Consider the following 21,510-nt stretch of genomic DNA (forward strand, 5'->3'; position numbering starts at 1 on the left):
CTTGAGTTAGAAGTCCTCTCAGCTATTGGTCAAGACTTTTTGTAGACCAGCTTCTGCTCTGAAATGTCTGAGTGCAACAGCCAGCCCTTTCACCAAGGACCCCTGCACAGGATTATAAGGGTAAAATTTGGCCCTTAGGATCCAGTGATTGTTTTCTGTCTGAAAGGTAAAGGACAGGCAGATTCTCAGAGTGTACCTAGGCTTTGTTAAAGCTATGGCCAACACATGAGAGATCACGAAATATTTTCCTTGGTGGAGGCTGCCTGCCATTCAGCTTTGTTTCAGAGGAGATTACTAGTAAAATAAAGCTCTATATTGTGTAGGAATTTTCTATGCATCGACACCGCTTCATCAAGATTAACTGGATTAAAGTGGTTTAACTGAAACCAGAATTTGACCTACAGTGCCAGCAGTGTGTTGACAGTACCACTTATCAAAGAGCAGAGAGAATCTGGAAGCTTTCAGGTTTTGCAGAACATGAGGGACTTTATGCTGACATGGTTAAACAGCTGGCTGGTGTTACCCACTGTTTCTCTGGTCAGTGATAGCTGTGAATTCACTGCTGGAAATCCAACCTGACCCTGAAAATCACGTGTTGTTTAATAGGAGTGCACGTAGTTTGAGAATACTTCACTTTAAACAATCTGTTGCTAGAAAAAAAAGATCTTTGAACGTGTAAATATTGATAGATACTGAGTGGCAGGCTGAAGCAGCATGAGGTGTGCAGAAGGTATGAGGTTATTTTAGCTGCAATCAGGAGGTCAGATGGGCTCAGCATAGGACAGTCTTGCATTCAAGTTTTTAAGCTTCCTAGGAGAAATGGTGTTGGACTGTAAAACTGAGCTCTTATTTTGGTGAAGCAGAGAATCCCAAACATACCTGTGTGACAAGATGTGTAGTGGAAAGCCTGCTGTTTCTTTCTCAGTTGTGCTGCAGGCCTCAACTGCATTTGCCAAGGGAAAGTTTGAAACATTTTTTGATCTTGGTGTCTTCAAAGATGGACCTTACAAGGTAAAATGCGAGTTGGGCCTGTTTGCCCTATAAACTACAAAACAACCTTGGGAGACACTGTTCTTGTTAAAGAGCAGTTTGCACCCCATTCGCCCATTGCTGAAGAAGATTAACAGCATCCTTTGCTGTTCTGGGGTGATGAAGGTCATTGTTCCCCGTTCTTTGGGGAGCAGTGCCTAGCTAGAGTGATGCTGTACCTGCTCACCTTCGTTTTGTCTCCATCTGCTGAGCAATTCCCATGGTACCTTCATGCTAATTTCAAAAGTCACTTTTGGAAATGTCAGATAGGGTCCTAAGTTGTTTGGGCACTTCTTCTCCATATATAAAGACTACCTCCTAGCACCTCAAAACAGTTTCAGAGGAGCATTTCACGTCTTACTCCAGGTAGGAGCTGTGCACAGCTCAAGTGCGTATTGTCTGCACGTGTTCTCTGGTGTCACAAGGACTGCAGTCCTCCACAGCACCATCAGCCAGGATCAGGGCCTAACCATTACGTTCAAGTCCTCAGTTAAATAAAACAGCAGAGCTTCAGTTAAGAAGTTTTATTTTTATCATGATTAATTACTACTTGTATGGCACTATAAATAAACATGACACTTTCCAGGGTATATAAAGGATTATATTCAGTTTTCATTCTTCATGGTGCTGTTTTTACTGTTGGCTAAACTACTTTTATTCTCAAAGTTAGCTTCTCAAAGGTTGTAGCTGCAAACTGTGATTTTTCAGGCTTTTACTGATCGTTCACACAGAGCTGACTAATAGCACATTGCTGGGTTTTGTCTTTGCTATTTTGTGCAAAATTAGATTCTCTTTGATTAATTTTCCTGTTACTAGCTTTCTGTGAAAGCAAATGCTGCACTGTCACTGTTGTGATCTGCCAGGCCAGTTGACCCGGGGGCAATAGTGCTTCTGAAGCTGTACATAAGACAAACCATCTTACACGGAAGACAAACCACTTTTTAAGAGTTTTTTCTGTGCGATATAATGATGATTTATGATCAGTCATCCTGAAAGTTCCTCTTGAGGACAGAAGCTGCTAAAACCTCTTCAGGTCACAGATCTTACAGTGGTATACATTTGTTATAACTGCACTGGCTAAAGTTTGCCCCAGCCCTTTGTTTCTTCAGCTCATAGCATGTGCAAGCGCTCTCTCTTGCTTCCTATGGCTGACGAAGAAGAGATATGTTTTAAGCACTGCTATTGATTTAAGTGAAATGTGTTGCTCTTGAAGGATGTTAAACTGAGAGCAGCTGCAGCAGGTTGGATGGTGAGGAGCAAAGGGGCCATGCAGAGCCCCTGCTGCCCTTCATGCTGTGGCTCCTACCCAGCCCGGCAACCATGGCTGTCTTTGCCACCGTGACCGAGTTGCTTGTTGTGCTTACCACTGACTACTCTGAATGCCAGACTGCCTTCCACTTTTCCATCCCAAAGAGATCCAAGCAGGAGTTTCACACTCATCATTGAAGTTGTTCTCAGCTGATTTGAACGGGTGCTTTAAATGCCAAGATCCTGGTGCTAGTAGGGAGGAGCAGCCCATCCCTTCCTCAGCAGTCCTGCTGATGGATGTTCCCCCACACAACCCCTGTCCTCTCCAGCACAGCTGCTGCGATTTCTGCAAAGCTGTTATGGATGGCAGGAAAACATATGCTGAAGTGTCGCCCAGCCTGCTTGTGAGGAGCTTCCTACTAGTTGGAAGACATAAATGCAGTCCCATGCATCGCCAACCAAATCTTTGCTTGTGTACACTGGGAAATTCAGAGTAATGTGTGATGCTACAGAGTAATGAAGCAAAAAATTAACAATATGTGTTTTAATTATTATTTATGCTCTATAGTAATAGTTTGTGTTTCATTATAGTTTACCACTGAGATGTGCATGCTTTTTCATTACTTTTTCCTTTCTGTGTCTTTTCTTCATCGACTTTTGATTTGCTTTGGATGTTTACACTTGATAGTACTTCATGAAGGAGATAAATGTGCATTCATTCAGGGGAACAGACTCTTCAGATATGTCTTTTGAGGATGGGGGATATGAAGATGTTGGACAAATTTGAAGAACTGCAGCAAGCTACATTGCAGAGTGTTTTGCTAAAATGACTTCAGGAAAGTCTAAAAAAGAAATAAATTACTGTCCCTACTAGTGCTCTTATCAGGCTGTTCCAGCAGTGTGTTCTGAGGCTGTTTGGCTTCATCCATTCTTGCTTCACCTCTAGCTCTGACAATGAACAAGACTCATGAAGCAGAAGAAAGGAGTTAAACGCTCTCCACCTTTTGTACTTCCTGGATTCTTTAAGCCCCTCATTCCCCTGAAACAGGGGTCAGGTGAGGGTGCTGCCCCATGGTGCAGGCAGCATCACATCTGCTTCTCGCAGGGGATCCTCATGTGCAGGGGAAGCCCTTGCAGCAAAGAGGCTGAAGTTTCCTTCTTTGCACAGCTTGAGCTGCACAGGGCAAGAGCTTGGGCAAGTAAAATTACCCTTCAGCATTAATGTGGCTTTCTCATGGCAGAAAAACAATCTTCTGCTCTGCTGTTGCAGAGAGGAGTTGTAGCTGGAGCCTCAAGATGTTTCTTGGGTTTCAGGAATCTGAACACAAACTTGGTTTGAGGGAAGGGTCAGATCATAGCATTTCTGTCTGGGTTTAGTAGCTGGAGGCCTTGCCCCTGTGTATTTTATTTTTGATTTCTTATATAATGCAATTTATCAATGTCAAGGAATGGTCTTGGATTTTCCTCCTGTGTGTTTGTGAGCCAGCAAGTCTGGCCAGCCTCTCTGAAGATTTTGCACACGAGGCTTTATTGCTGTCTTCAGTGTACACCTGCACAGTTGTACACAGACAGAGCAAGTGAAGACACACTCATCTTAGACATCCAGGCTCTGTTTGTTCTCTCAAGAAAAACTGGTTGCATGTGGAAGCTTTTATTTTCCCTTCCCAAATAGCGTGAAGTAGGAAAAGCATGTTTTGTAGGCACCCACACCGTACTTCAGGCAACCGTCAGACCTTTTTCTAAGCAGTGACCTCCTTCATCAAGTATCGCACGCAGAAGCTGGCAGGCTTTGACCCTTGTTGGAGCTGGCATTGCTTTCGAGCATATTGGGAAAATGTCTCTTTTCAATAACTTTTGAAAACTGTAGACCTACTCTACCTGTGCAGCTCAGGCTCTACAAAGCTTTCTAGTGGGAGAATTTATTGGAAACAAGCATGTTTGGTTTTTTTCCCCCTCCTTTTGTTCCGCAGGATACGTAATGAAAAATTCTCCAGTGTTGCCACTTAATTGCTTCATGGCTGTTGTTTGTCAATTTGCCAGCAGGTTTCTGCTTAACTGCTGCCATTTGACATTGCTGAAACACAAATGCAGAATGATTGAGTTGCCAACATATCATTGAGTCTTCTGCAAGGGGGGTTTTCAGCACATTAACGCTTCAGGCTTTTACGTCAGTATTGATTGCTGAAATAGAAAAGAAACCCTTGGCAGTATTCAGCATTGTGCCAACACACATTTACTGGCAGGAAAAAGAAACTGGCTGTTGCCATTGATTGTGACTTCATCCTTTCCTTCCTTCCTTCCTTTCTTTCTTACATTCGTTGTTTCTATACACACCCACACAGAGTTTTGAAATTTAATACATATCATAGATGAATTCCAGTTAACCTAACAATAAATCAGCAGGGCGAATCGATTCCTTGATACAGCCAGATGCGGAGGCCGTTTAATTTTGCAGCCGCCTGCATTATGCCCAACCAGATTTCAAGGCAGCTCGGGAAGGGAGTGATGGCAAACATCCCTCAGAGCCGAAGAGCAGGTCAGGAGCTGGCTTGAAGGGAGATAGTGGGGTGGTGGTCTCCAGCGAGCTCCTTGCTGGCAGCCAGGCAGCCCCTGACTTGGTCCCTGAATGCAGGGGCGGCCAGTGTGGAGCCAGCCACTGCGGGGAGAGGAGCAGCACCATGCTGTTGGGGCCAGGCTGGGAAAGGGAGTTTCCCTCCCAGGACTTAGTGTTGCAAAAGACCCTGAGATGGTGTCCCATGGCTGAGAAGGGGCTTTGGCTGAGAAACAGGGGATGAAGTGGGTGGCGAGAGGGTAGGGTGGTGGCTTGGTGGTGTCCACCAGCTGTTGCTGCAGTGATGCCCAGGTGCAGGAGTAGCAGAGTAAGGAGGGTTTGCTCTGCTGAAGCAGGCAGCAAGAGGAAGGTGTAAGCGCTCCTGCAGTTGCTGGAGGAACTTCTCAATGTCCTTATGACTGCCCATCACCAAAATCATTGTCTGCCTCTGCTTTTCTTTAGTTTGATCCCTTAGATAACACTTTGCAGCCTGTTTTAGAGTAGAAGATTTTGTAAAAAGAACCAGCTGGGCATACTGAAGATGATGATCTCTGACTGAAATGCCACTGTATGGCAGGAAGAACTGATGGGAAATAGGACAGGGCATGGGGCAAAGATTTTGAACAGAAAAGAGCAAAGGCATGCTCCCTGGTGGGGATTGAGGGGTTTGCAGGTGAGTCAGAGGTCAGTCCTGGCCAATACCCTTCCTGTTGAATTGGGAGAGTCAAGTGAAGAAAATGGGAGTTATTAGGCCAGAATTGCACTGCAGAAAGATTTGACAAAGAGGGAAATAATCATAGGATCATAAGTATCACCTAACTGTTGATAAGGAGTGACATTAGAACTAGCAAACAGCAGCAGTGATTGTTTTTCTTCTATTTCTGAAATATGCTTAATGCTACCTCCTTTCAGGTGTAATTAAGAGGAGCTTTCTGAATCTGATTTGCTTCTCTCTGATGGATTAATCAAAAGAAGGAACAATAATAGAAAACCTCCACAAATCTGCTTCTTAGGGTCCAGGTTTCATTAATATAATCTGATCACTGAAAGTGCACTGAAAGCTGGACCTTTTGGCCAGAAAAGCTTCAAGAGTTTATTTTGGGGGTTTTTTTGGTGACTGTGATACTAAATTCCTCTCTTTCATTGATTGGAGCAGACTCTTAGAGCTTTAGAACAGGAAGAGTAGCTTTACATGAAAAGCTTTAGAGGACTCCATTATTTCTTTACCTCTGCCCGGGCCACAGTAAATACAAGCTTTACCTGGAATGCTTAAATCAAAATGGGTATTTCTGGCCTTATGGAAAGTCTGGGGAATGTCTCAGTTACAGCAATTTTTCAACAGAAGAGTGTCTTTTCCACTAAACAACATGTTTATTTTTTTAAATGTCTCTACAAATTTTTAGGTTGAAAAGCTGTGGCACAGAATTAGAAAAGCTATAGATGATAATTGGAACATTTTACTTTGGAAGCACCTTCCCACTGGCAGTTGTAGTTTAAGTACCTTATACACAGATCTCTGTGTAGGACAGTCCCTAGATGACATCGTCCACAGCTACGCCCATGAAATAGAATAGGAACACAAACACCTAAACTGCTAATTCCCTGGGGTGGCACATTAGGGTCTCTCTCTCTCAAAAAAAAAAAAAAAAAAAAAAAGCCAGATTTCAAATGAAAATTTTTGTCTTGCACTTTGTTTTACTTAAAAGTCTGCATTTTCATAACAGGCATCTGAATCATCTTCTAGCCAGCTCAATTAATTATCAATAAAAGCCCAGCATGTGTTGCATAAGAATTTCACTGATGATGTGTGAGACTGAATGAAGTCCAGTTTCTTTTTCTGTAGCTCCAGGGACTGCTGACTTTTTACACAGTAAAATGAGGCTTGGGAAGAGAAAGTGGTTAAAAAGTAAAGAAAGTGATATGACCTTGAATTGCTACAAAGATCTTGGGAATAGTAAGTCCCTGTCTAGGGTAAGTGATACAGAGAGTGCTTGCCGGGCTTGTGTCTGGATCAGCAGTGGTTCAGTGCGCACCTGGCGGAAGTCTTACTCGGTGTTTGATAGATTGTCTTCTCCCAGCATGAGTTAAAGTAATGAATCTTTTATTTCTAAATTACTACAAAGCTCCATAGTCTTTCAGCTTGATTTTTTTTTTCTAGTTTCAAACAGGTAAAGCAATCTATGCCTTACCTAAGGAGTTTGATGGTATCGTACGCTTAATCTTCAAAATGTTGGGGAGAGGGGCAAAGCTTTGGTGTCAAGGGAAATAACCAATCTGCCGGAGAGAAAAATATCAGTACGATGCTACTACTGACTTGGCAAAGACCGTTTGATGCATGTTTTGTTAGCTAGCTGCTGATTTTCTTTTCTGTTTTTATGCTTTCTTTGTTATGTTTGAAGGTGCTTCCAAATTACTGGACTTTAACTGGGTTCCTTCATTCAGCTACAGCAAAATCCAAAAGAATACAGAGGAAAAAGAGGAACTGTAAATTGGTAATGTGAAAATCGAGAGCTGGGGACACATCTGTATGAAATTAAATCCCCATCCAGACAACACGGATAGTGCTCTGTAAAGCTGTACCTGTTTGACTGCCTCCTTCCCTGTGTGGTGTAGGCAACAAGTTCTGTTGCACATGCTTTCCAAGACCTGCACAGCTACTAGAGCCCTTCCTAATAAAATGAGTAACTTAATGCCTGTGTGTGAAGGTGCACTCAAGAAACTTACTTTTTGAACAGCGTGGTATCTGCCTGCCGCAGCGACCATCTGGTGCCCAGAAGCAGCCAGAGGAGACTGCACTGGCAGGCAGAGCAGACGGAAGGCTGATACTTCTCCTCCTGCTGAAAGATGCAGGTGTAAGAGCATAAAACCCACCCTACCAGAGCAGGTCCGTTTAATGTACCCATTGGGATTGAAAAATGCCTCTGCATGTTGCTTTAACAAATAGCATAAAATGTCATCCCAGCACTGCATTTTCTGGCTGGGGTGGGGAAATGGAGTGTTTCCATCAGGCCACTCCACCTTCTCCCTGAAGAAAGCATCCAAGTGCTACTCTTATGCATAGAAATGCCATCCAGCAGTACAGAAACATCTGGGGGAATACCAGATTGTTTTATTAAACATACCTTTACTTTTTCACTGGTCCTATAGGACACCCCATTGACAACCAGCATACAGAGCAGGGAGCAGACTACTTTTAGGCATAGGTATGCAACAGAAAAGCGGGTCATTTTTATAAATACATCTCTGAAAAAAAACCTCCTGTGAAAGGTTGAATTTACAGGACCCCTTTATCATCCCCTGTTGTATACATTGCTACATATTTGTGCTGCAGCTTACAAGCCGACTCTTAGCTCAAGCTAAATAAAATTTAAAAGGTCATAGGATAATATAGCAATAGACTTTTTTCCCCACCAATACGGGTTAAAGAACTATTATAGGGCCAAAGCACCAGGCAGCTGTGTCCAACCCCTCACTCTGTAGGATTCAGCAAGAAGGGGAGCAAGTATCCCCTTGGGGAGGTGTGGCTGGAAAGCTGTCTGGAAGAGAAGGATCTGGGCGTTCTAATTGACAAACACCTGAACATGAGCCGGCAGTGTGCCCGGGTGGCCAAGAAAGCCAACGGCATCCTGGCTTGTGTTAGAAATAGTGTGACCAGCAGAAGAAGGGAGGTGATAGTGCCCCTGTGCTCTGCACTGGTGAGGCCACACCTGGAGTATTGTGTCCAGTTTTGGGCACCTCAATACGAGAGAGATATCGAGGAGGGCAACGAAGCTGGTGAAGGGCCTGGAGAATAAATCCTATGAAGAGAGACTGAGGGAGCTGGGACTGTTCAGTTTGAGGAGGAGAAGGCTGAGTGGAGACCTCATCACTCTCTACAGCTACCTGAAAGGACGTTGTAGAGAGGTTGGTGCCGGCCTCTTCTCACAGGTGATTAGTGACAGAACAAGGGGGAATTGTTTTAAACTGCAACAGGGGAGGTTCAGACTGGACATTAGGAAAAAAATTTTCACAGAAAGAGTGGTCAGGCAGTGGAATAGGCTGCCCAGGGAGGTGGTGGAGTCACCATCCCTGGATGTGTTTAAGGGTTGTTTGGATGAGATGTTGGGGGATACGGTGTAGGGGAGAACTTTGTAGAGTAGGGCTGATGGTTGGACTCAATGATCCCAAGGGATGCATAAAACAATACTTCCTCCAAAATATTGTCCATGCAGTCGCAGCTTGGATGAGACAATCTTGTACTGGGCCAAAGTGAACTCTGGGAAGAATTCTTCACAATCAGGTAGTTTCGATTGGATAGGTTTCTCTTTTCTATCATACCAAGCTATTAACTTTTTAGGCTTTTTTACTGTTGTGTGTGATTTTTTTTTTTTTAGTTTGTTTCTTTCTTTAATGAGAATGAAAGCCTCAGAGCTGTTTTTAGTTCTAAAAGAAAGATTTGAGACATTCTGCCTATTCTGCTTTTCCACAGGGACATTAATTCATAAACAACAAAGAATATTATGACTGTTTACAGTAGCCCTCAGTGAACAGTATGAGACTTGGGGATTTTGAAAGAAGTAAGAGTATTTGGTTACAGAATCAAAAGCTAAACTAAAAGCTTCAAACTCAAAAATGTTTAGAGTTGCTCAAACAAACACAATGAAAAATTTTCAACTTTACAACTTTTAGAACCGTATGAATCTTCAAGCTTGTTTTGTTTTGTTTATCTTCTGAGCATCAGAAACCAAAGCAACTCTGAAGGTCAAAATGTCTAATATTTTACCTTTAGACATGTCGAGTTTTACTTGTTTAAACACATAGTCCTGCTTACATAGGATATTTTGCAAATTAACAGATGCTGCTTGATGGTGTAAGAGGTACCGCAGGTTTCCGCTGAGCTTTGAGAACTGCAGTGCCTCCTCTGATGTAACACACTCACCTTCTCAGTCTTACTATCATGCGCATACTATTTTTCCTGTAAGATCCAGGGCATGGCATTATGTAGCAGTCAGCTGCAGTCTGGGGTAATTTGGTCACGGATGATCAGTTTGCTTCCAACTGAAAGTGACTTTAAGAAGGAAATGAGTGCTGGTTCAGGTTTGCTTAAAGATGTTGCATATTTTGTTTCCCCAGAGTGTTTCTCAGCTTCCCTATGGCAAAGCCCTCTACACATATGAGGGAAAAGAGCCTGGTGACCTCAAGTTTAACAAGGGGGACATCATCATACTGCGGCGGAAGGTGGACGAGAACTGGTACCATGGGGAGCTCAATGGGAACCACGGCTTCTTCCCTGCCAGCTACATACAGTGTATCAAGCCCCTCCCACAAGCTCCACCTCAGGGCAAAGCACTTTACGACTTTGAAATAAAGGATAAAGATCAAGACAAGGACTGCCTGACCTTCACCAAGGTAGGGGAATAGGGTTTTTTTAAAAAAAAAGTTTGGAAAGCTGCTTCTGTAGGGACTGATGGGACGCATGGTGCGCTGGCAGCCAAGTCTGGAGCACAGTGGTCCTGGGACCAGTGGGACATCTGCCTGGCCTCCCTGGGCAGCTCTGCCCCGGGAGCCCTTGCGCTCCATTTGTTTCTTTCAACTAGTTTCCTGTGTGAGAAAATGGAAGTTCTTGAGCTCAGACAGCCCAGTGGGAACAGGCTGACAAGGCTGAATTTCCTTTTTTAAGTGGGACGTCCCCTCATGACATGCTGAAGGACATCAGCTTCTCCCAATTTGTCTGCTCGGTGGCCCTGCAATGTCCCATGCACCAGCCATGATGCAGGACTGGGTGGGTGTAAAGCCTCCCCTTGGGCCAAGCCTCATGGGGAAATTGCTCCCATTTTGGCTAAAGGAGAAGCCAGTGAGATACCTCGTGCTGTGTACAGCTAGGTTGGTATACAGCTAGTGAAACTCAACAAGTAAAACTGGCTACACGCTTTCTGAGAACATTTTTCTGTCTAAAAAGCATACATTTCATCTGCATTGAAATGTTCTGCAAGAACGACTCAATTTCAGAAAAAAATCTAATGGAAATGTGTCTTTTAATGTTCCTTATTGAATCAGATGTTCCAGTGTTTTAAAATGCCATTCAGCTTCAAAATGGATATTGCATCACACCATATACCAATTAGCAGTTGAAATACACTATCATCATATATCACAGTATTTCCTATTTTAAGAACATAAAGACATTAAAAAGCAGACATTTAAAAAACAGTCTTTGTTTTTTTAAAACCAAAATGTTTAATAAATTCCAGTTGGAATGAGAGAAAACTGAGATATTGTAATTTCCTTTGGATTTAAAATGTCACGTTTTCCCTTTATCCCCCACCTCCCCACCTGCTTTCCGTCTCTCCCTCCCCTCCCTAGCAATTTGTGTTGACCTTAGATGGGCTTCATGGATATCAAGAAACCCACAGTAAAATAAAGCATATCCCCTAATGTTAATTTACGGCACTGAATGCCATGGAGAACCTGTTCATTGTCATTTTCTGTTTTATTTCAGCTGTCTGTGGTTGTTATAGTATCACATAAAGTAATAACAGTTATGCTGGAAATGAATATGAAATAGATGATAAAAATATCCTTCACCAGGATTTTACTGACCTCCTCTTTTGAGGCTACTTATTATAGCTGAATGAATTATTTGCAGCATATAATTTTCTCACCGAATGTAACATCTTTTTCGCTCATGCAACATTTCTCAGCAGAACGCAATTTCCTAGAATGTATGCTTTCTCATATTTATTTAACAAAAGATTTGTAAGCACTTTTGCTCTATAACCAGCGAAGTGTTTGATTGCAAACACTGCAAACCCTGTGACTACCCAGCCTCCCTGGAACTGTGAATCTGCAAGAAAGTGGGCTGCTTAGTGAGAAGTAGCAGCCATGCACCAACAGAAAGTTAGCCAGAAGTTACCTTTTAGATACTATCAGTAAATGTATATTTGCGGGCATGTTGTTTTCCTCACAGCTTGCCAAGAGGTACAACGGTGACTTCTCTGAGAAGTAATCTTTCTTGTCCACTTAAGTTATTCATTGCTTGCTCGATCTAAGAAACTTAATAGGTATGGCAGGGAGTTGTGGTCTTTTTTGTTAGAGCAGGTCCTTACCTAGACACTTTTGTGTTTGATATATTTGGTGCCATATATTAGTATACCTCCTTTACAATAACTGTCTTTGTATACTGATAGTTCTCATTTTCTTGGCTGCCCAATGTCATTCTCACATGGACCATTTCTTTCTGCTGTATAGCTCTACTCTCAATCTCTCAATTTTCTTTTTTTTCACCCCTTGTGTTACTGTCTGCATCCTTTTATCCCTGATGACTGTGTTTTCCCCAAGGGGGTTTGGTTTCTCTTCTACTGCTATTTTCTTCTTTAGCTCCTTCCACTACACGCACTGTCACCTTGTAATTGTTTTTATGTCTTACCTATTGTTCTCTCTGACAGTGAATAATCTATTTTTCATCTCAGGACTTTACTGTCATATTTTCATCAGTTTTCTCAATGCTAATTTTAGCTGTCACCTGCACTGATGAAGGTTTCTGTTTAGCCCAGATTTTAGATCATCTGCTGATGCAGTCAGTTCCTCTGCACAGAATCATGAGCACTGCGTTGCTGTAGATGTGATTTGTCACTTGGAGCAATATTCATCATTTTAATGTCTCAGTTTTCATCTGAAGATGCTGGACCTGATCTCAAGTTCATTTATGCTATTTGACCTTTCCTCAGGTAGAGGGGTTTCATTGGCATTCCATTTATACAAGCTAGTATAACCCATTTGTGTCCTGCAACTCATTTAACGGTGCCATACACTTGTAATTAGATTTTACTTATAAACTTACAATAAACTTGAATTTTCCTCTGAAGAGAAACTACAAGAAGGAAACTCAGTCATAAGGATCTTCTGTTGTTTTGTTGCTCTTTTGCTGGACTTTGCTTTTTCCCATCCCCTTTGTTACAATGCAGTCAGAATATCTATTGGTGCAGTAAAAGAAAACAAATGAAGGATGCCTGGGGTTTTCTCATACTAGTCTGTGGGGTTTTACCAAAATGAAAATATTCTGTTGTTCCAGAGGTGGACCTGCAAGGAAATGAAGTCTGCTTTATGGTGATCTGTATGAGCAGTGCTGTAGAGAGCTTCTGCCACTTACCCATTTTCATCTCCTGTAAACACAACACTCTCCAAATGACAGGCCAAAGATAAATCAAATATAATAATTTTGTACGTGTAAGTGTAAACTGGAAGGGACGGAGAAACCAGTCTTGAATACCCAGCGCAACAAACAAAGTTCCAACCTCTTATTTTCTTACACCATGTGGACTGGTCCCCCTAACTCCTCCTGCCAAAGTAGCTGTATATACAGGTATAGGGTCCCGCCATCGTTCCCTACTCTGTAGTCACTACAAGAAGACGGAAAGTTCCTGACATGTGACTTAACGTATTTTTCTCAGTGCTTAGCAGTGATCAGCTAAATCAGTTGGTTAGCAGTTATTTTGCTCTCCGTAACAATGGATTCCAGCCTTGATTCAGTTTTGCACCAGTTTAAGTCCAGCAGTTTCAGAAGTGTTACTCTTGATGTTCACTAGCATGGTTGCAATCGGTGTGTGGCCTACAGGGTCTCATTCTATGCCTTTGGGATATATTCATTTAACTCAGCTTTCTGATGTCTCCTTATTTGATACGCCAGTATAAGCCTGGGCTCCTGGCTGTCTCTGTTTTAAAAAATAACCCATCCTCCCCTGGGCTCTGCACATTCTGGTACAAGACATGTGAAAGAGGACTCTGCTCTCAGCTACAGCCATGCAAATCTACAGTCATTGCATTATTGTCTGTTTGTGTAGTTACTCCAGGCTTAGACTGAGTCCAAATTCAGCCCACAGTTTTGTTGTGGTGTTGGATCACCCTTTGCATGTATGAGTTCACATAAGTCTGTTGAAAGCTCAGTGGTAGATGAAGTCTCAAACCTGTCAACGTAGAGTCGGCGGTTTCCCATGCTTTATTGCTCATCACATTTTTAATCACATCAGCTATTTCCTTCATCTTCCAAAGCTTTTGTTCCCAGTCCACAGTGGTGTTTAAGAAATGTTGTGCCTATCTTGGAGCCGTCATGTCCAATACTGGTTCCTGGCTGCAGTGCAGCATTCCAGCCCCTTAGCGCTTAATTCTGGCAGCATTTACTGTTCTCAGAGGGACCATCCCAGCAGTAGCTGGTGATTGGGATTCTCACACCAGCTGGCAAGCGCTGTCGTTGGGCACAGCAAGCACCATGCGCTGCTATCCTGCCATCACTGAGATCTCCCCAGTGCTCTAGATGCAGTTATCTCTGCAGAATAGCAGTTGCATCTGCTTTGTATTGCTTCATTAATGGCTATTAATGACTAGAATCAAATTCAGGCTGTGAATGATGACTGTTATTGGACACAGTTTTGTGTTGTTTTCTCAGCAAAAAGCTTCATTTCACCATCAATCAGATTGCTTTTTAAGTGATTTAGCTTTGACTTCCTTTCTGATAATGGTTATAAACTGGAACTGCAGGTCCCACATGCCTGTCACAAGGCTGCCCAGGCCTGATGAATAGAGAGAGACTTGAGCAAGTAGGAGAGAGCAAATAATTAGAGACTTTAGCAACAGGCATAAAAAGAGCATGAGGTATCTTTGACAAACTACAGTGGATACCATTGGCTTTTGAAAAGAGATTTGAGGCTTGGATTCCTTTATGCTGCCTGGAAATCAATTTAGTACATGTGAAATAGTGAAGTTCAGAAAGTTGAAGTGGTATGCCAAGAGATCTGTGGCTCTTTACTATTCATGATCCTTTTGGGAACCTTTCTAGGAATTTATAAGTAGCACAGCTATCCAACTAATTTAAGGTACTAAAATAGTTCATGTTGAAGCTTTCACCAGCCCACTGTACAGAATGATGTCGTGGGCTGTGAATTCAAAGACACTTTCTATTAATAAAGAATTTCAAAAGATGTTTTGGGATTTGCTGTAATTCCTGCAGATTTTCAACACCCTTCTGAAAACGAATTCTGTGATGTAAAGCATTCTCAAGGATTTGCACTTTGCTCTCCCAGAAAGATACGTATTTTGAATGTCAGTGTATCTCAGGATCTGCAGCTATATGATTTTCTCATATATGACCACATTCAGCAGATTTGGCTAAGCTGAGCTAAGATTGGTGTATGGAAACACTTCCCGATTTCATAGGTCCATAGAAGGTGAAGTTGGAAGGGATGTGCAAAGGTCACCCCTTCCCTGCTCCATCCTTGAGTAGGATCAACACAGGATAAACCTTTCCTTGGAGACTGCACAGTGTCTCTAGCAAAATCTAGTCGAGTACTTCTGGGGTTTTACAGTTTTAAAGTTTTTTCTTAATTTCTTATCTTACATATATACACACACACACACATACACATACATGTATGTATACGTAAATGTATAGTAAAAGTGTAGACCCATCACACTTTGGGTTTTTAAAAAGTCTTTTAAGAAAATAGATAAACAAATACAAGGTAGGAACACTCACAGCAGGTTCTTGCAGCGATGCAGTCTTTTATTTTCCTCATTTACCCCCTTTACCTAGATTCTAAATTTATGATAATTGGTCTTTTGTAAGAGCATGTGGAAGCTTTGCAGAGACGTATTACTGTCAGCTCTTTACACAGATCAAAAATGGTCTGTTCAGACAGGGCTTTGGAAGGGAATGCTCTCTGTTTCTTCAGGAAATTAAATGCACAAATTCTTTTTACATCCAGCTGTAATAAATAGCTGAAGGACTCAGTCTGTGGCTGTTTCTCTGAGCATTCCCCTAATGGATCATTCAGATGAATAATTCAAAGGAAACATTTAAACTATTTCAAAGTGCATGTGTTCAAAATGCACATGTTCAAAAACTGCAAAGTACATCAGATCACATCCCTGTTCTGGTCATTTTCTATCAGTGTAAATCCACGGTCTGAACATTGTGAATCAGGCATTTGTGGGGTATTTTTGTGTGTAAGAAGTATCTGCAAAAAAAGAGCTCCCCTTGCCTGACCAGTTAACATGGTAGCTTGTTACATTATGGTGACAGACCATATAAAGCTCTTATTTTCCTAGAGTGAATGGTAGAAATAAGTGAAAACAGCAGGGAACTCTATCTCAGCTTTCTGGAGGAAGATGTTTTCTTCTTTTTTATAAATTTCTGCACAGGAACAGAAGAAGATTGTATGCCGTGAGAGAATGAATGGCATCTCAACAAACTTTGCATCTTCTCTCAGCCCCCTCCTTTCCTCTGGCCATAGGAGGTCCAAGCATGCAGGCAGTGCCCTGCAGAGAGGGCTGCCTTCCACAGCCTTTGGAGCAAGTGGAGCTGGCCCAAGGCTGGGTTTAGTGTGATAACCCCAGCAGACAGACATGGTAGCAGAAATCCATTGACAAGTGAGCAGCTCAAACTGGGAAAACCTGATGTTTGGTTCTAGTCACCTGAGCTTTTGTAATGACTGGTATGTTCTAGGTTTTAACTATATCAAGAGAAACTTTGAGCAATATGAATCTTATTTGTACTTTGCTTAATCTCCTGTTTTATAATCACAAAAGAAGATCGTCATCAGCTGAAATTTTTGTAAGATCCCTTATATTAAATAGTAAAGTGCCATAGGTTTTAGAAATGAATTTGTATATAAACTGAAGCTGATCCAACAGTTAAATGCAACTTGGGTTTTATTATGTTATCCTTGGATTTTTACCTGCTTTGCACTTTTACATCCCTTTTTTTTAAAAAAAAAAAAAAGGAAAACTGACATTCAGTGCATCAGCAGGGTAGGCTAGTTGCTGAGCACCTCATGCTATACCTTGTGCTTCTTGCTGGAAGTTTTTTCCAGGACTACCTGTGCTCTACTTGTGCTTCCCTTTGAATTGTCTTCTGGAACAGCCAAGCGCCACAATGGCCTCTTGGATGCACTGGCACAACTTCATGCTAGAGAGTTTTCACCTTTGGGTTAGAGATGACCTCATGGGTCAAATGTTCTCCCTGTCCTTGCAATGAAGCCAGGAGTTACTTATTCCTACCTGCTCCCCCCGGGCACTTGGAGCTGCTGGCAGCTGGTATGAGCTGCACTGGTCTGCAGGGTGCTTCAGTGGATTTTGGATGGGATGCCTGGGGTGGGATGCTGGACCAGAGATGCTGCTGGCCCAGAATTCAGGGAACATTTTTACGTGACTTTGGCCTCCTCTCTGTACTCTCTCCCTAAGCTGTTATGTAGGTAACTGAAAACTGGCATCTTTCTATTGAAAAAAATCTGATTATATATTTTGTGTATTTTTGATTTTAGGATGAAATTTTGACGGTCATCAGAAGGGTAGATGACAACTGGGCAGAAGGAATGCTGGGTGACAAGATTGGCATTTTCCCTATCCTCTATGTTGAAGTAAGTTCACTACAGGTTGTGGTGGGTGCTTCTCTTGACATGTTTTTTTGTGCCCACAAGGGCACCTTGAAAATTCTTAAGTGAGAATGACAAATTATACTGGAGTAACAGAAGGGAATTTTTTGGTTGCTGTCCCCTAAGGCACTGTGAAGATACACTCAATTCAGTTTAAAGTGGCCAGCAAAATGTATGCCCTGGACGACTGCTGAAGGCTTCAGGTGTCCCCTGCCCCAGCAGGAACTCGGGCAGCTCCACACATATTCCCAAGGTCCCTCATTCCCTGTGTGCCAGACCCTCCTTGTCCTGAGCACTTCCCTGCCATCATTTCCACAGGAGGCTTATTTCAGAGTAAATGCTGAGACTTCACGTCCTCCAAGCAGACCCATTGTGCCATCTCACCCCTCTGCTGTGCCCTCCTGCTGGTGCCCATCCAGCTGGATGCTGTTTGGGAGAAGAACTGCAGCCAGAAATGGTGGCCTGTAGTGGCCCCGCCAGAGCAGCTCTGTTGTCCAGGTGCCACATAGTGCCTTCAAGGAGCTTTCCTCCTTCATGAGTAAACCAGAGGTGCAAAGAATAGATGAGCACCACACATGTATGTATTTTTTCGAGGTGCTGCCACTCTGCACCAGTACTCAGAGCAATATCACCCTGACTCTGCTCCCAGGCGTAGGCTGGTGCTGCTCTCCGGAGTGAAGTGTCTCTTGTGCCCACAGCGGAGCCCTCCCTGCAGCATGTGGCTCTGATGCCTGCCTCCAAAATTACTTCTCCAGATTTCTTAGTTAATGATTTGAGACAAAATAGAGATAATTAGTGCCTGACTACCTAATTATTAACTTTGACAATGACCAATTTGGAATAAACCATCATTAATATACATTGCGTTCCCACAGTTGACAAGAACAATAATATTAAAACCAGAATGTGTAGGAGCCATTATTGGGAAACCAGCTGCCTCACATAAGTTAATGACTAGTTTTCCTTTATTCTGAACACATAAGACATTTTCAGTTTATTGTGATTAAATGAGAAAGCTGTGTTTCTCCCAGATTTCATCCTTTTTCCCTTCTCTTTCTTGTCCCTGGGGAATGCTATGTCACTGTCCCGAACTTTGCTGCAGAAAGAGTGAATTGGGGACCTCTGTGCAGCCAGCCACTTTTGCACCCCACCACCTTTCCCCTGTTCTAGTTTCACCTGCAGGCTGTAAGTGCTTGCACTGCCTATGCACTGTGCAGCATCCTGATCCCTTTCCCACCCATAGGTATCTGTTGTCCTTCTGAGGACAGGCTGAGAGAGTTGGGGTTGTTCAGCATGGAGAAGAGAAGGCTCTGGGGAGACCTTATAGTGGTACTTAAGTACTTCCAGTACTTAAAGGGGGCCTACAGGAAAGATGGGGAGGGATTCTGCATCAGGGAGTGTAGCGATGGGACAATGGATAATGTTTTTAAACTAAAAGAGGGTAGATTTAGATTAGAAATAAGGAATAAATTCTTTACTGTGAGGGTGGTGAGACACTGGCACAGGTTTCCCAGAGAAGCTGTGGCTGCCCCCTCCCTGGCAGTGTTCCAGGCCAGGTTGGACGGGGCTTTGAGCAACCTGGTCTAGTGGAAGGTGCCCCTGCCCAGGGCAGGGGGGTTGGAACTAGATGGTCTTCAACCCAAACCATTCTATTACATGATTCTATAATAGGGTGAAGGGCTCAAAGCCTCAGAGGAGGAGCCCATTGAAACCGTGTGATATTGTGTCACTGAAGTTCTCCAAGCCCTAGCACTTCCCAGGGGGCCATGGAGGAGCAGGAGGTAGTACTGTGCAGAGTCAGAACAGCAATGCTGGAAGTTTCTGAAGAGATGCAAACATCCAGGTAACCAGCACAAGGGGAAGAGAATGCACACAGGAATGTGTGTGTGCATATATATTAATACACAGATGTATGTAAAAAATACAGCTATATACTTATGCATCTATTTGTATATATATGCATACACACATATTTTATCGATATAAATTTGAAATCTGGAGGCTTGAAAGGCCTTTTCAAATTAGGTACTTGGGTGACATGGACATAATATTTGTGCCATGGTTTGTAAAGGCAAAGGGAAATGATCCTCGAGACAGAAACATCAGCCACCTATTTCATCCATGTCCTGGTGGATGGAGGCCTTGTTCTCCATGTGAGATGAGCTTATGCAGCTATTGGAGTTATACAATTATGTTACTGTTGTTGCCAGCTTCAGATGTTGCTTTACACTAAAAATTAAGAGGAATCAGCAGGCCAAATCCCAAAGAAGTTTTGAAAATCTCAATGCCAATGTTTATAAAATAAATCCATTAAAAAGTAGTACTTGAATCTAAAAATACTGCTTGAGTTTGTCCAAGTCCATTAAGTGGTTTTCAAAATCTTGGCAAAATGTGCAGAATAAGCGAAGCTTAACTCTTACAGTAGTCTTCCACTTGCATGAGCCGACTGGTGGAAGCATGTGGGATTCTGCACGGCATCCAAAGCCCTGCACTCAGGATGGAGCAAATTCCAGCCTGGAGCTCATCTCTAATGTCCTCAGATGCTCCCACAACTCAGACAAGAGCTCTTAGCCTTGCCACAGCAGCCAGAATGTTAGAAAAAAAGCAAATCACTTAAAGAATCTTAGAGCTGAGCATGCCAGAGCTAGAAATGGGATATAATTCTTATTGTGGCCCCCCCTTTGGTGAGCCTTCATCCTGGCAATATTCTGCTGTACTCACATGGATGCTCTCAAGAAAGTCTTTTGCAAGTGCTCTGTTACAAAGCGTTTGCATTGTGTAAGTTACAATGGCATGGCAAGGATGGGTATACCGCTGCCCTGCTGGGCTATCAGACAATTCCTCATCAGTACCCCAGTGGCCCCCCAGCACTTGGGCTTGTCAGTTGGCCCATGTGAAAGCCTGCAGCATCTCCCTAGGTTCATTCATCTTCTTTCCACCCTGTGCTTACAGAATCTGAGAGTGATCCACTTCTGGAAGGGATTCCTGCCTGGGAGGGCAACTTTTAGAGCCACACTCTGGTGTCACAAAGCAGTAGCACAAAAAACTAGCTGAAGACATCAAAATATATCTGCTCCCTGCAGTGTTTTAGAAAGTCTGTAGTGTGATTGTCCATATAGCCATGTAAGTGTAACAGGGCATGGATTTTATGCTTTATTCCCTACAAGTGTCCAGCAAGGGTGCTTGCATGCCTGCTGTGTCTGACAGCTCTCTGCAGAGAGGCTTTTTTCTGCTTCTGTAGTGTCACCTCTGTCCCAACCTCAGAGAAGCTACAATCGTATAAGGAAGAAATATTTGTAGCTCACAATGGTGACTTTTACAGAATGAGTCACACACAGTATGTTCTGTCAGGGAGAATTTGCATTATTTTTTTCTTACTTTGTTGCTGTCCTTTGTCTCCAGTAGAAGTCATTTGGGCTGATAATTTATGTTTTAATTTGTCTACAGAAAAACACAACATAATCAAATTGATTCTCAAGGTGCCTTCTGTCCTGAATTAAACATCTTATTAATAATCTGCATGGTTTGAAGTCATATTCTTGCTGGGAGGGGTTTTGGACCTGCAAGAAATTCAAAGTCCTAACTAAATTTCTTTTATTCTACTGTCTTCAAGCTAGTTCCTTCATTCTTAGTAACTGCTGTTATTATCTCTGGAAGTTGTAAGTGTTGTGCTGCTATGTGTAAAATTGAGAATAATGAAGAATAAATTGTGTCCTAATAGATTTAAATGTCTGGGAATGAAATTGGAGGGCAGTGGTGTGCTGAATATTTGAGGGACGCATCCTGATCAGATGGGAAGAAAAAAAAAAAAAAAAGCTGAGCTGTTAGACCAAAATTTCTGACTGTACCCCCCAGTGCAAAGAAGTATTGACCGAGATCAGGAAGCCTTACGAGTCAGTGGTAGAGCAAGGCAATTACGTCGAGCGCTACTGTGACTGTAATATCAGCAAATTACAATTGATGAAGTGCCAGCCCATTGTTATAATGTTTTATGGCAGCAGGGGCACTGAAAGCTGTGATTAAGTAATACTAGGAGTTTTAAAATTCTTTTTACAGAGCAGTGAAGCTGGGTAATGGGGATCTTCTCCTGTTCTTCAAAGTCAAAAAGGGAAAAACATGGAAAGGAGGTCTAGGAAAAAGAGGGAGGAGGAGAATGGGCAGAGCTGATGGTTTCAGTGCCCTGCAGCATAGATCCATAAGACTACCCAGAGTCCGAGGAGAAAAGAATTCTTGCAAGTCAGTGTTTAAAAAGAGTTCAGCCAAAAGTGAAAAAATAAA

General features: G+C 42.7%; 1 protein-coding gene across 2 annotated transcripts in view; it reads left to right on the top strand.

The window, feature by feature from the left end:
* Nucleotides 1–21,510, top strand: part of SH3RF3 (SH3 domain containing ring finger 3) — a 254,495-nt gene that overhangs the window by 149,711 nt on the left and 83,274 nt on the right. Inside the window, exons 2-3 of one of the 2 annotated variants that reach the window (XM_074909548.1) lie at nt 9,941–10,216; nt 17,122–17,217. In XM_074909548.1, coding sequence (XP_074765649.1) covers nt 9,941–10,216; nt 17,122–17,217 — 372 coding nt within the window. The remainder of the gene's footprint in view (nt 1–9,940; nt 10,217–17,121; nt 17,218–21,510) is intronic. The other variant, XM_074909556.1, reaches the window with a different exon arrangement.

The sequence above is a fragment of the Athene noctua genome, chromosome 1 (genome assembly GCF_965140245.1).
Source record: "Athene noctua chromosome 1, bAthNoc1.hap1.1, whole genome shotgun sequence".
Taxonomy (NCBI): Eukaryota; Metazoa; Chordata; class Aves; order Strigiformes; family Strigidae; genus Athene; species Athene noctua.